At 40.5% G+C, this 15264-nt stretch overlaps 1 protein-coding gene across 1 annotated transcript in view; it reads right to left on the bottom strand.

Moving 5' to 3' along the window:
* The window catches only part of ACTR10 (actin related protein 10), a gene marked incomplete at both ends in the record, with an annotated part of 32075 nt that overhangs the window by 2023 nt on the left and 14788 nt on the right, over nucleotides 1–15264 (bottom strand). The window contains 7 exons of the mRNA XM_080707614.1: nucleotides 1137–1338; nucleotides 3746–3827; nucleotides 6567–6640; nucleotides 6727–6806; nucleotides 11257–11292; nucleotides 13353–13432; nucleotides 13684–13751. Coding sequence (XP_080563740.1) covers nucleotides 1137–1338; nucleotides 3746–3827; nucleotides 6567–6640; nucleotides 6727–6806; nucleotides 11257–11292; nucleotides 13353–13432; nucleotides 13684–13751 — 622 coding nt within the window. The remainder of the gene's footprint in view (nucleotides 1–1136; nucleotides 1339–3745; nucleotides 3828–6566; nucleotides 6641–6726; nucleotides 6807–11256; nucleotides 11293–13352; nucleotides 13433–13683; nucleotides 13752–15264) is intronic.

Raw genomic sequence — 15264 nt, 5'->3', positions numbered from 1 at the left:
AAAAAGAGAGAGACCAATTTTCCTATGTGGCTCACTAGCTTTAGAAGGAATTTAAAAAATGTGTGTGTATGGTTTTTTTTTGTTGGTTTGTTTGTTTTTTGATTTTGTGTTACTTGGTAGTGAACCTATGGGCATTCTACCTCTGAGCTAAATCCCCAGCCCTATTTTATTTTTTACTTGGAAACAGGGTCTAAGTTGCTGAACCTACAATCCTCCTATTTCAACCTTCTAAGTCCTGGGCTTACAGGTGTGCACTAACACACCCAGCCTGAGGGACGATTTTAATTTAATAAAATTTACTTAAAATCACAGTTGCAAATGCAAAAGAAATAGTTATATAATTCTGAAAATTAATACAATTTAAAGAAAAGTCATTGTTCAATGAAAACTATTTAGCTGGGCATGGTGGCACATGTTTGTAATCCCAGCATTTGGGAGGATGAGACTGGAGGATTGCGATTTGTGGACAGCCTCAGCTACTTACTGAGGCCTTCCTCCAGTTAGTGAGACCCTGTTTCAAAATAAAGAATAAAATAATAGTTCAGGGGGTATAGCTTGGAGGTTGAATGCCCCTGGGTTTCATCCCCAGAACTGCAAAAAAAAAAAAAAAAAAAAAAAAAAAGAAAGAAAACTATTAAACTATTTATTAATAGATCTATTTATTAAGTGGGAAATTTTGAATGCTGATTCATCTTTTTTTTTTGAACCCAGGGCATTCTCCTTTTTTTTTCTTTTCTTTTTTTTTTGTGGTGGTACTGGGGTTCCTGGAAGCCCTTCTAACTCCGGGCTACACTCCTAGACCTATTTTATATTTTTATGTGGAAACAGGGTCTCTTGCTGGCTTTGAACCTGCGCAATCCTCCTTTCTCCACCTCCTAAGGGAGATTAAAATCGTGTGCCACCATGCCTGGCTTTATTCTTTATTTTGAAACAGGGTCTCACTAAATTGTGGAGAGCCTCACTAAGTAGCTGAGGCTGGCCACAAACCTGAGATCCTCCTGTCTCAGCCTCCCAAGTACTGGGATTACAAGCATGCGCTACTATGCCCTGCTTGATTCATCTATTTTAATACATGCATTAGAATCCCACTTAGGAATCAATAATATATCATTATGTTTTAAAAACTAAACTCTTACCTCCCAACCAGGCCACACAATTAGCTTTTGCAGGTGGAGTATGAATTCGGAATGTCTTTGTGCCAAGTGCTTTTTGGTATTTTGGTTTTTCTACCAAATATCTTATTTCTGCAAGCAATCTGTGAAGAAATCCTGGCAACATAGATGTGCCACCTATGACAACCAAATTCTCTGCTAGCTGCTTTCTGGTGTCTATTGGGCACTGTTATCAAAAAAGAAAGAAAAAAGAAATTCATCCTTAATTAGATTAAGTACTGATTTCCTGAAGGAAATATACAGAAGTATTTAGTACAGATCAAAAAGGTCATCATTTGCACCCAAAAAGGACAGCAACACTTCTTTCATGTAGCAAATACAACCACCACAATACTGCCATACTATATATAGAAATATATTTATTTATTTACTTACTTATTTATTTATTTATGACACCGAGGATGGAATCAAGGAGCCTTCTACCTCTGAGATACACCGCTAGACCTATTTTTATCTATCTATCTATCTATCTATCTATCTATTTTTCATTTATTTATTTTGGTGGTATTGGGGGTGAAACCCAGGGGCTTTTCTACCTCCAGGCTATACTCCCAGACCTATTTTATATTTTATTTGGAAGCAGGGTCTCACTAAGTCGCTGAGAGCCTTACTAAGTAGCTGAGGCTGGCTTCGAATCTGTGCGATCCTCCTGTCTCAGCCTCCCAAACCTGGGATTACAAGCGTGCACCACCACACCCGGCTGACCTTTTTTATTTTTAAAAGGGTCTTACTAAGTTGCTGAGGCTGGCTTCAAATCTGAGATTCCCCTGTCTCAGCCTCTGCAGTACTGGGATTACAAAAGTGTGCACCACAATGCCCAGCTATCAGACATAGAACTTTAAAGATTTTAAATTATTTTTATAATTTAATCTGCTTCATAGTGTGTGTGTGTGTGTGTGTGTGTGTGTGTGTGTGTGTGTGTGTTTTACTGGGAATTGAACCCAGAGGCATTCTACCTCTGAGCTCATTCTTTTTTTTTTTTGGTACTGGGGATAGGAACAGAACCCAGGGTCTTTCTACATCTGGGCTGCACTCCCAGACCTATTTTATTTGGAAACAGGTTCTCAACTAAGCTGCTGAGAACCTCTAAGTAGCTGGGGCTGGCTTCGAACTTACTTGATCCTCCTGTTTCAGCCTCCCAAGTACTGGGATTACAAGTGTGTGCCACTATGCCCAGCTCTATTTCTTATTTGGAAACAGGGTCTCACTAAGTTTCTGAGATCCTCACTAGATTCCTGAGGCTGTCCTTGAACCTGTGATCCTCCAGTCTCAGCATCCCAAGTACTAGGATTACAAGTGTGCACCAGTATGCTCGGCTTTTGTGGCTTTTTTTTTTTTTTTTTTGGTGCTGGGGATTGAACCCAGGGGCATTCTAACTCGGAGCTACATCCCCAGCCTGATTTTTTTTATTCCTTATTTTGAAACAGGGTCTCACTAAGTTGTAGAGGGCCAAACTAATTGGCTGAGGCTGTTCACAAACCTGAATCCTATCTCAGTCTCCCAAGTACTGGGATTACAAGCGTGAGCTACCACACCCGGCCAGCTTCTGTTTTAAAATCTAACAGCGTAGAATTTACAATTCCACAGGTATTATGGCAGTAATATGAGTGTCCTTATTTTCAAAGTAGAATGGCTGAGTTGGACCAAGAACATGAGAAGAAATAACTTTTCTTAGCTGGGCATGGTGGTACACATTTGTAATCCCAGTACTTGGGAGGCAAAAACAAGAGGATTGCACATCTGCAGCCAGCCTCAGCTACTTAGTGAGGCCCTATGCCCCATGGAATTTACTTATTTTGAGATGGGGACACTGCTCAGGCTGTCCTCAATCTTGTGGGCTCAAGTGACCCAACTGCTACCCTGTGCAACAGCTGGGACTACAGGCATGCTGGCTTTGCTCTGAGGAACTTACATTCAACACTAGAGAGAATTTGAAGGAACAAGCCACAATAGGTACAAAATTAAAAGTGGGGAAAAAAGCAGTCATTATCCTTGGGTATGAAATATAGGTACCATATCTATTGCCAAAGTAAAACTCATTAACTAAAAATTCAACAATAAAAATATGTAAACTATTAAAAAAAATAAATAGTACTAAGATGGGTTTTCCAGTGTACACTTATAATCCCAGCTACTTGTGAAGCTGAGGCAGAAGGATCACAAGTTCAATGCCAGCCCTGGCAACTTAGTGAAATACTGTTTTCAAAAAAAGTAAGCTGGGAGTGATGGCACCTGCTTGTAATCCCAGCGGCCCTCTGCAATTTAGCCAGGCGTGGTGGCACATGCTTGTAATCCCAGTACTTGGGAGGCTGAGATAGGAGGATCGCAGAGGTTCGAAGCCAGCCTCAGCTACTTAGTGAGGCTCTCAGCAACTTAGTGAGAACTTGTTTCCAAATAAAATATAAAATAGGTCTGGGAGTATATCCCAGAGGTAGAAAGCCTCTGGGTTCCAGGCCCAGCATCACAAAAAACCAAAAAAAAAAAAAAAAAGCAAGAAACAAGGAAAATATAGGAAATACCTTTCTCTTAAAGGACTATTAAAATCAAGGGAAGCTTTTTAAAAAATACAATACCTGCAGAAGGGAATCCAGTATTAAAGTGGCAACTGATTTCTCTTCATTATCTTGCTCAAAAAGAATTTCCACAACTGAATCTCTAATGAGATTAAAAAAGAGTGTTTTGTTGGAATCATATGATATGAAATAAACCATTAGTTATATTGACACAATATTTTAAAGTATCAGAACTATGATAATAAATAATTATTTAACTACAAGGTAGTCTCATTTGTAAATGCAGAGAGTAATAGTACTTACCTCACAGTGGTTGAAATGAGGATTTATTTATTTATTTTCTGTGGTACTGAGGATTGAGCCCAAAAACAGTTTACCTCTGAGCTATACCCCCAGCCCGATTTTATATTATCATTATTATTATTATTATTATTATTATTATTATTATTATTATTATTTTGGTGGTACTGGGGTTCCTAGAAACCCTTCTACCTCCAGGCTACACTCCCAGACACTTATTTTTTATATTTTTTTTTATTTGGAAACAGGGTCTCTTAAGCCAAAGAGGCTGGCTTCAAACCTGTGCGATCCTCCTGTCTCCGTCTCCCAAGCATGAGGATTACAAGCATGTGCCAATACGCCCGGCCCTTATTTTATTTATTTTTTACTTGGAAACAGGGTCTCACTAAGCTGTGGATGGCTTCACTATGGTGAGGATGGCCTCGAACCTGTTATCCTCCGGTCTTAGACTCTCAAGTACTGGGATTACAAGCATATACCACCACGTCCAGCTGAGATAAGGATTTTATGTGTGTATGTGGGGGAGTCTGGGGATTGAACCCCAGGACATTCTATCTCCAAGCTACTCCCCCTGCCCTATTTTGTATTCTTTATTTTGAAACAGGGTCACAATAGGTTGCAGAGCCTCACTAAGTAGCTGAGGCTATCTGTGAACAGAGATCCTCCAGTCTCACCCTCCTGAATACTGGGATTACAAGCATGCGCCACCACACCTGCCTGAGAGGAGGATTTAGTAAGTTCACAGAATAAGGTCTGAAATATAGAAGGTGACCTCTAAGTATTACCTATTACTATTTTTTTTTTTTTTGGTGGTACTGGGGTTCCTGGAAGCCCTTCTACCTCCGGGCTACACTCCCGGACCTATTTTATATTTTTGAAACTGGGTCTCTTAAGCCAGCACGGCTGGCTTCGAACCTGCGCGATCCTCCTGTCTCCGCCTCCCAAGCGCTGGGATTACAAGCGTGCGCCACCACGCCCGGCTACCTATTACTATTATTATGTGTAAATTTACATATATTATGTGCCCAATTATACCCCCCAAGCCCAATAACAGAATAGAAAGAGTATTCTGTAAAAGTAAGATTCAAAAAGCATATAAATCAGAGATGGAAGGGATTTAAAAACAATAAAGAGTTTGGGAAGCTGAGACTGGAAGATTTCAGGTTCAAGGTCAGCCTCAGCAACTTAATAAGACCCAGGGAGACCCTGCTTCAAAGCAAGTAATAGGCCGGGGGTGGTGGCGCATGCTTGTAATCACAGCATTCGGGAGGAGACTGGAGGATCATGGTTCGCAGACAGGCTCAGCTACTTAGGGAAGCTCTTTGCAACTCAGTGAGACCCTGTTTCAAAAAATGAAGCCAGCCACACTGGCTTAAGAGACCCTGCCCCCTCCCCCCAAAAAAAGATAAGAGCTGGGGATATAGCTCGGTGCCGGGCGTGGTGGCGCACGCTTGTAATCCCTGCACTTTGGAGGTGGAGACAGGAGGATCGCGCAGGTTCAAAGCCAGCCGTGCTTGCTTAAGAGACCCTGTATCCACACACATACACAAAAAAGTATAAAATATGTCTGGGAGTGTAGCCTGGAGGTAGAAGGGCTTCCAGGAACCATAGAGAGAGAGAGGAGAGAGAGAGAGAGAGGAGAGAGAGAGAGAGAGAGAGAGAGAGAGAGAGAGAGAGAGAGAGAGAGAAAGGGGTGGGGTGTAGCCAGCCTTTGAGTGAAATCAAGCCCAATATTTATCTCTCCAAATAAAGTTTTACTGTAACACAAATAGTCATTCATTTACATATTTTCTTTCTTTCTTTTTTTTTTTGTTTCTTTTTGGTACTGGGAACTGAACCCAGGGGCATTCTGCCTCTAAGTTACACCCCCAGCCTAATTTTTTATTTTATTTATTTATTTATTTATTTATTTATTTATTTATTTATTTATTTATTTATTTATTTATTTATTGCAGGTCTGGGGATGGAACCCAAGGGCATTCTACCTCCTAGCTACACCCGCAGCCCTATTTTTTATTCTTGATTTTGAAACAAGGTCTCACTGACTTGCAGAGGGCCTAAGTAGTAGCTGAGACTGTCCTGGAACTGCAATCCTCCAGTCTCAGCCTCCCAAATGCTGGGATTACAAGTGTGCACCACCATGCCCGGTTTATTCTTTTTGAAACAGGGTCTCACTGAGCTGCAAAGGGCCTAAGTAGCTGAGGCTGTCGTGAACCACAATCTTCCTGTTTCAACTTCCCAAACGCTGGGATTACAAGCATGCATCACCATGCCCGGCTTATTTTTTTTTCTTTATTTTGAAACAGGGTCTCACTAAATTGCAGCAGTGAGACTCTCAGTAACCTATTGAAAATTCTGTTTCAAAATATAAACATAAAATGGGTTGAGGGTAGCTTGGAGGTAGCCCCTGGGTTCAATCTCTAGTAGTGTGCATGGGTGCACACACATACACAGTTTAGAGCTTAATAAAATTAATGAGTAAAAGAGGTTAATAAAAAAGCATTCAATTGTTAAATCAGAAACACTAAAGCCGAGAATTTCTTTCAGCTTACTATTTTGCTCATATAAACTGAAGTCTAACCTGATTGATCCAAGAACATGTAAAATCTTCTCTCCATCTAATGGATAATCAACATTTGGGGGTGGTGAAGGACGCTGAAATAAAAATATCATAACCATAAGACTATACATGTTGTAACCTATGAGGAAAGAAGATATATTTATGCTTGCTTTTAACTTACCTCATTATTCCCATCAATATTAAATTTTGCAGCTTGGATATTTAGTCCACGCTTCAGATCACTTACAAAGCAAGTGCGCACTTATGAAGAAAGGAGGAAAAGAAATTTTGTTATGGGTTCTGATTAACAGAAAAAAATTTATATTCCAGCTAAAATAATTCTCAAATAGACATCTTAATCAAGTACTCATTTTTTGTAAAACCACAATTTTTTTTTTTTTTTTTTTAGTTTCAGCTTCCCAAGTACTGGGATTAGAAGCATGTGCCACCTCACCCAGCTGCAATACCTTTTATTTTTTATTTTATTTATTTATTTATTTTATTTATTTATTTTTTTTGCAGGTCTGGAGATGGAACCCAGTAGATCTTCGAGCTACACCCCCTGCCCTATTTTTTATTCTTTATTTTGAAACCGGGTCTCACTGAGTTGCAGAGGCCTCACTAAGTAGCTGAGGCTGTCCGCGAACCGCGATCCTCCTGAATGCTGGGATTACAAGCATGCACCACCACGCCCGGCTGCAATACCTTTTAAATAAATTACTTCAGATAATCTTTAGAAACAGGGAAGGAATAAGTAAAAACTTGAGAGAACTGATGTTGAATGCAAGAAATCTAATGGCATGTTGCTTATAATACACATCAGTCAACATATCATGAGCAGAACTTTACAGGGCTAGGTGAGTATGCTGCCTATTGCATCAGTAACAACAGGTCCTTTTTGTATACCATTCCACGGCATGGTTTTTCCTTAACTTTATGGATATCCTTCCAAAACAATACATCTACTGCTTTCTTTTTTTGTTTTTTGTTTTTGTTTTTTTTTTGGTGGTACTGGGAGTGGAACCCAGAGGCTTTCTACCTCTGGGATACACTCCCAGACCTATTTTGTATTTTATTTGGAGACAGGGTCTCACTAAGTTGCTGAGAGCCTCACTAAGTAGCTGAGGCTGGCTTCGAACTTGTGCAAACCTCCTGTTTCAGCCTCCCAAGTGCAGGGATTACAAGCGTGCGCCATCATGCCCAGCTCTTTTTTTCTTTTTGTACTGGGGACTGAACTCAGAGGCACTCTACTTCCAAGATATACCTCAGCTCTTTTTACTTTTTATTTTTATTTATTTATTTATTTTTTTGGTGGTACTGGGGTTCCTGGAAGCCCTTCTACCTCCGGGCTACACTCCCAGACCTATTTTATACTTTTCTTTTATTTGGAAACAGGGTTCCTTAAGCCACTGTGGCTGGCTTCGAACCTCCGCGATCCTCCTGTCTCCGCCTCCCAAGTGCGGGATTACAAGCGTGCGCCACCGCGCCTGGCTTACGTTTTATTTTGAAACAGTCTTGCTAACTTGCTGAGGGTCTCCTAAGTTGCTGAGGCTGGCCTCAAGCCTGTGATTCTCCTGTCTCAGTCTCTGAGGTAGTGGGATTATAGGTATGTGCTGCCATGCCTGGCTATTGCCTTCTTTTAAATAGGTATTGTAGGGGTGCTGGAAAGCAGGCTGGAAGAAGTGCTTTCCCCCCCTATATGAGAAGTTAACTAGAGAAGTCTTCTCCCATATTAGGATTAGAAATAAGGTATTAAAATATAGTTAAGATAGAAGTAGGGTAGGATTGGAAATAAAATCAAGATCCATCCAAGGACAAGGGTAGGGGACCCACAAGGTCAAAGCCTCTAATCTCCAGCTTGCCGGCCAAGGTCTTTGTAAATGGGACCCCATCCCCATATCTCTGAGCTAGATCAGCAAACAAGGCCAGGCTAATCTGCTCTCCAGTGCAGAGATAATCTGTTCTTCAGTGCAGAGATGAGCCTGGCCCAGCCAAGGTGGGTGGGAAAGGCAGAGCAGGCTCTGCCGTGTGTGGATGCATGTTTTAAAATTATTGGTTGTACTTGTTTGTCCTTGTATCTGATTGGTTGTATTCTAAGGTTGGCGGGCTCTGACGTGTGTAACCACTCCCTCATGTGTAACCACTCCCTCCTAGGGTTATAAAATTCAGAGCGTGGAGTGGGGAGGGGTCGAACCTCGGCCATAGTGTCTTGGTCTCGACCCCTGGCTAGCCGGGACAATAAACCTCGCTTGCATTCTTACATCTCTTGTGAGTCCTTCGATATTTGGGTTGGTGGGCAATTCTTGGACCCTTCAGTATATGGTTGCTGGGCGTGGTGGCGCACGCTTGAAATCCCCCGTGTTTGGGAGGCTGAGACAGGAGGATCGCGCAGGTTCCAAGCCAGCCTCAACTGGCTTAGTGAGACCCTGTTTCCAAATAAAATATAAAATGGGTCTGGGAGTATAGCCCGGAGGTAGAAAGCCTCTGGGTTCCACCTCCAGTACCACCAAAAAAAAAAAAAAAAAAAAAAAAAAAAAGAATAAATAGGTACATGGTATTCCTTATTAAGTCGTCAAACTTCATTCAAGATTCCCCTTTTAGATAGCCAAACACTTTCAATTTTAACAAACATGACAGACTGCTTTCCAAGAAATTCAGTTTGCAATCCTTACTAATAGTAATATGTATTAATTTTTCCCACAATCTCACCAGTACTGGGTATCTCTTTCAAAATTTTGGCCAGTCTGATGTTTCCCTAACTGATAGAAAAGCTAAACATCTTTTCAAAAGTTAGAAGTCATATAAAGAGAAACCCTCCACACGGTCACAACTGTTAAAACATGGACAATAAGACTGAAAAGAGGAAGAAAAACTATTCATTTTACTCGAGGTAAATTCATTTTCTATGTTATTTGAACTTTGCAATAAGTCTGATTACAAATGACTAAAATTGTACAACAATAGAAAGAATTTAAGGTAATTCTATGTTGGGTGTGGTGATGCATACTTATAATTCCAGTACTTGAGAGCTGAGATAGGATCTCAGGTTCGAGGCCAGCCTCAGCTACTTAGTGAGGCCCTCTGCAACATAGTGAGATCCTGTTCCAAAATAAAGAATAAGCCAGGCATGGTGGCGTACGCACACTTGTAACTCCAGTTGGGAGGCTGAGACAGGAGGATCGCGGTTTGCAGACAACCTCAGCTACTTAATGAGGCCCTCCGCAACTTCGTGCGTCCCTGTTTCAAAATAAAGAATACAAAATAGGACTTGGGGTGTAGCTTGGAGGTAGAATGCCCCTGGGTTCTATCCCCAACACTGTAAAAAAAAAATAATAATAAATACAATAAAATATGGGGGAATGCACCTGGGTTCCATCCCCAGCACTGTAAAAATAAATAAATAATAATAAAATAAAATAAAATATGGGGCTGGTGGTGTAGCTTGGAGGTAGAATGCCCCTGTGTTCAACCCTAGTTCTGGGGAAAAAAAATTAAGGTAATTCTACTTCACAAGTAAGCGATATAATGAAGAGCAAGATCTCTTTCATAGAGCTAACTCCTACCCTACTTATTTGTATGACAATGAACTAAGTACTTAATAATTCAGAGCCCAGACTGTACTAAATTATCTTCAAGTCCCATTTAAATCTAAAATGTATTATTATCTAATTCTCTATTGAAAATTCCAGATTGATTTTACATGACATCCTAAGGAACATAAATTTTAAATGCTTTTCCTTGTAGTGAATAAAAATACCAGAAAACCCAATTTGAACATTATCATAAAAATTTATTTAAAAATAAAAATATATTACTTCTAGCAAAGTAGAAGTAATATATCTTATTAAAGTGAATCTAAGCCAGGCGTGGTGGCACATGCTTGTAATCCCAGCATTTGGGAGGCTGAGACGGGAGAATCGCGGTTTGTGGACAGCCTCAGCTACTTAGTGAGGCCCTCTGCAACTCAGTGAGACCCGCTTTCAAAATAAAGAATAAAAAATAGGGCAGGGAGTGTAGCTCGGAGGTCAAATGCCCCTAGGTTCCATCCTCAGACCCGCCCAAAAAAAAAAAAAAAAAAAGTGAATCCAATTTACTTTAGTTCCAACTTTAGAAATTCTGAATAGTGGCCAGGCATGGTGGAGCAGGCTTGTAATCCCCCACGCTTGGGAGGCGGAGACAGGAGGATCGCGCAAGTTCGTAGTCAGCCGCGCTGGCTTTGGGGACCCTGTTTCCAAATAAATAAAAAATATAAAATAGGTCTGGGAGTGTAGCCCGGAAGTAGAAGGGCTTCTAGGAACCCCAGTACCAACAACAATAAAAAAAGAAATTCTGAATAGTCAGTAAAAAGACTAACCGTATAAAAAACATAAAGAAAAACTACAGTAAAAAATAAACATTAGACAACATCAAACCAGTGGTTTTCTTAAGCAATTTAACTTATTTCAAACTGTGTAAACTACTAGTTCCCTAGTAGCCCCGTACTTTATATAAAATTGAGATGCTGCTTCAGTAACACATCATGAATAATGCCAGAGTTTCTAGAGATGTGAAGAAAAACCAGATTCTAATTCATATTATGCTACAGCCTATGTATTAAATATTTTAGTATATTACATTACAAATTTATTTACTAGCTATGGGAGAATTTAGAAACATGTCATCCAAACTAATGGTAAAAGATGAAAGAGAAAGAAATGAAAACTTTGTTTACCTTTAATGTCCTCTAAGATGCCCTCTGGAACTGCACCTAAAACAGAAATGTTATTTAGAATTACAGATCTTTACTTTTTTTGGGGGGTACTGGGAATGGAACCCAGGGGCATTTAAACCTCCAAGCTACTCCCCCACCACTTTTAAATTTATTTTGTAACTGGCTGCTGAGGCTAGCCTTAAACCTGCAATCATCCTGCCTCAGCATCCCAAGTACTAGTATTACAGGTATGTACCAAATACCTGGCTTATAGAACTTATATAATAATTAAAAACAGCCTAATAAATTGCATTCACATTTCCATTTTTCATCTCAGTAAAATTAAGAGAGTTAAGTTTGCTTTTAGGAAATAAATTTCATTATTTAAAGTTAATACAAAGCATAGATGTTGAAGATAAATATAAAAAAAGTGATATAGAATGTCACTAGCTCATAAATTTTATATAAAAAACTTTAAAATATAGTAAATAACTGGCATTAAGCCGGGCGTAGTGGCATATGCTTGTAATCCCAGTACTTGGGAGGCTGAGAGGATCACAGAGGTTTGAAGCCAGCATCAGCTACTTTTCTGTGTGTGTGTGTGGGTACAGTACTGGGGGTGGAACACAGGAGCATTCTACCTCAGAGCAACACATTCATCCCTATTTTTTTAATTCTTTATTTTGAAACAGGATCTCACTGAGTTGCAAAGAGACTTATTAAGTAGCTGAGGCTGTCCAGGAACCATGATCCTCTGTTCTCATTCTCCTGAATACTGGGATTATTATGCGTGCGCACCGCGCCCTATTTTATTTTGAAAAAGGATCTCACTGAATTACTCAGGCTGTCCTTAAATCTGTGAGTCTCCTGTCTCAGCCTCCCAAGTTCTGGGACTGCAAGCATGTGCCACCACACCTGGCTAAGACAAAAACTTTTTTTTGGTAGTACTGGGGTGGAACTCAGGGGCTTTCTACCTCCAGGCTATACTCCCAGACCTCTTTTTTTATACTTTTCGGAAACAGGGTCTCACTAAGTCGCTGAGAGCTTCACCAAGTAGCTAAGGCTGGCTTCAAACCTGTGCAATCCTCTTGTCTCAGCCTCCTGAGTACTGGGATTACAAGCGTGTACCACCACGCCCGGCTACCTAGTCCTTTTTAATTTCTTACTTTTGTGCACTTCATAATATAGCAGTAATGACACATATAGAGTCTGCAAATAAACAAGCATAAGTGTTTAAAGTTCATGTTCATATCCTATGAGAACAGCACACACACACACACACACACACACATAAACACACATATATATATATATATGCCTAAAACCAGTTTGAAGATTCTTTTTTTGTGTGTGTGGTTCTAGGGATGGAACCCAGGGGCTTTTCTACCTCTGGGCTATATTCTCAGGCTTATTTTATACTTTATTTGAAAATAGGGTCTCACTAAGTTCCTGAGAGCTTCACTAAGTAGCTGAGGCTGGCTTCGAACCTGTGCCATCCTCCTGTCTCAGTCTCCCAAGCGCTGGGATTACAAGCGTGCGCCACCATGCCCAGCTGAAGATTCTTATTTTAAAGAGTTAGTCTCAGCAATTTAGCAAGACCCTATTTCAAAATAAAAAGGGTTGGGGTATAGCTTGGAGGAAGAATGCCTCTGGGTTCAATTCCCAATACCAAAAATAATAATAATAATTTTAAGAAATTTTAATATAAATCACTCTTTTTTGTGTGTGAGGTACTGGGGGTAGAACCCAGGAGCTTTTCTACCTCTGGGCTATACACCCAGACCTATTTTATATATTATTTGGAAACAGGGTCTCACTAAGCTGCTGATATCCTCACTAAGTAGCTGAGGCTGGCTTCCAACCTGTCTCAGCTTCCCAAGTGCTGGGATTACAAGCGTGCGCCACCACGCCCAGCTCTTAAATCATTTCTTAAACAGCTCAAAATGAGGCTGAGAGAGGAGGATCGGGCAGGTTCGAAGCCAGCCTTAGCTGGCCTAAGAGACCCTGTTTCCAAATAAAATATAAAATAGGTCTGGGAGTGTAGCCCGGAGGTAGAAGGCCCCTGGGTTCCTCCCCAGTACCACCAAAAATAAAAAAACAGCTCAAAATGACTTTACCCATCACCGAGGGAAGGCTCTGTTCTTTAGCAGCACCTGTGTCAACAGTACATTGTTCCAACAGTTGAGTTTCCAGCTCCCTGAAATTTGAAAAAGTTACTAAAATTAAGATATTATAAGCAATATCCTTTTCTTAACACTTTTACTAAATAACAGATTATGTTTTGAATAAAAAAGATTTTATCTTTCAAAGAGCAACACTAAAACTAACAGAATGAAACAAATAAAATGAAATGTCCCTATTAAAAGTCCATCAGTATTGATCACTGATGTATACACAGATTAGTATCTGCTTTTGTGGCAAAGGTGAAGAGAACTGTGAGAAACTTACTTGTGAAGAGCTTTTCCTCCTAGGGGAAGTGCTCCCCAGCAATTTAGTACTGGGATTCCTTCATATATCTACAGGGTAGTCAAGGACATTAGTATTTTAGGAGATAAAATAATGCTCTTTTCTTGGTATTTCCCTCAATTTCTGGAGTATTGTTCTAAATTAACTTTGGTGACAAACTCTCCTTTCTTTCATTTTTTTTGTACTGGGTATAAAACCTAGGTATACTCTCACTGAACTACATATATATATGTTTTGGTTTTTTTTTTTTCAGGTTTGGGGATGGACCCAGGGGCATTTGACCTCTGAGCTACACCCTCTGTCCTATTTTTTACTCTTTATTTTGAAGCAGGGTCTCATTAAGTTGCGGAGTGCCTCACTGTTCTCAGCCTCCCGAATGCTGGGATTACAAGAGTGCACCACCACACCTGGCTCCCTTTATATTTTTTATTTTGAGACAGGTTCTCAGTTGCTGGGACTGGCCTGAAATTTACAATTCTGCTCACCTTCCCTAGTATTGGGATTACAGGTATAGGGTACCAGACCCAGCATCTTTCTCATTTTTTTTTTTTCCCGGTCTGGGTGTGGAACCCAGAGGCATTTGACCTCCGAGCTAAACCCCCTACCCTATTTTGAAACAGGATCTCACTAAGTTGTGGAGGGCCTCACTAAGTAGCTGAGGCTGTCCATGAACTGTGATCCTCCCGTCTCAGCCTCCCGAATGCTGGGATTTCAAGCATGCACCACCATGCCCGGCTATCTTTCTAATTTTTAAGAAGTTATAGAAAAAGCCGACTGTGATGGCATATGCTTGTAATCCCAGCATTTGTGAGGCCGAGACAGAAGAATCCCGTTTTGTGGATAGCCTCAGCTACTTAGTGAGGTCCTTTGCAACTCAGTGAGACCCTGTTTCAAAATAAAGAATAGAAAATAGGGCTCAGGGTGTAGCTCGGAGGTAGAATGCCCCTGGGTTCCATCTCTAGTACTGCAAAAAAAAAAAAAGTTATAGAAAAATCCTCTTCATATTATTCATCAAAGAAATAGATAAAAATAAACCAGGTATGGTGTTCATGCCTGTAATCCCAGAGACTCAAGGAGGCCTGTAATTCCAGTACTTGGGAGGCCTGACAGGAGTATCACAGGTTCAAGGCCAGCCTCAGCAACTTAGCAAGACCCTGTTTATGAGACCAGTGCTCTAATCTCTGAGCTACAGAGCTCCAAGACCCTGTTAAAACAAAACAAAAACTGGGCGCGGCGACGTATACTTGTAATCCCAGCATTTGGGAAGCAGAGACCGGAGGATCGCAGTTCCATGGACGGCCTCAGCTACTTAGTGAGGCCCTTTAGAACTCGGTGAGACCCTGTTTCAAAAATAAAGACTTAAATAGGGCTAGCTCATAGGTAGATATCCCTGGGTTCCATTTCCAGAACCGCAGGAAAAAAAAGGGCTGGAGTATTTCAGTGCAACAATAAAAGCACGCAAGCGCGTGCGTGCGCGTATGTATACATTTATGTATGTATATTAAGGGCTGAGGTATAGCTCAGAGGTAGAATAGGAGAAACTTATGGAATAATTTATTCTTA

Source organism: Muscardinus avellanarius (assembly GCF_963383645.1).
Source record: "Muscardinus avellanarius genome assembly, chromosome: 12".
Classification (NCBI taxonomy): domain Eukaryota; kingdom Metazoa; phylum Chordata; class Mammalia; order Rodentia; family Gliridae; genus Muscardinus; species Muscardinus avellanarius.
This window is presented reverse-complemented; position numbering and strand designations above follow the sequence as displayed.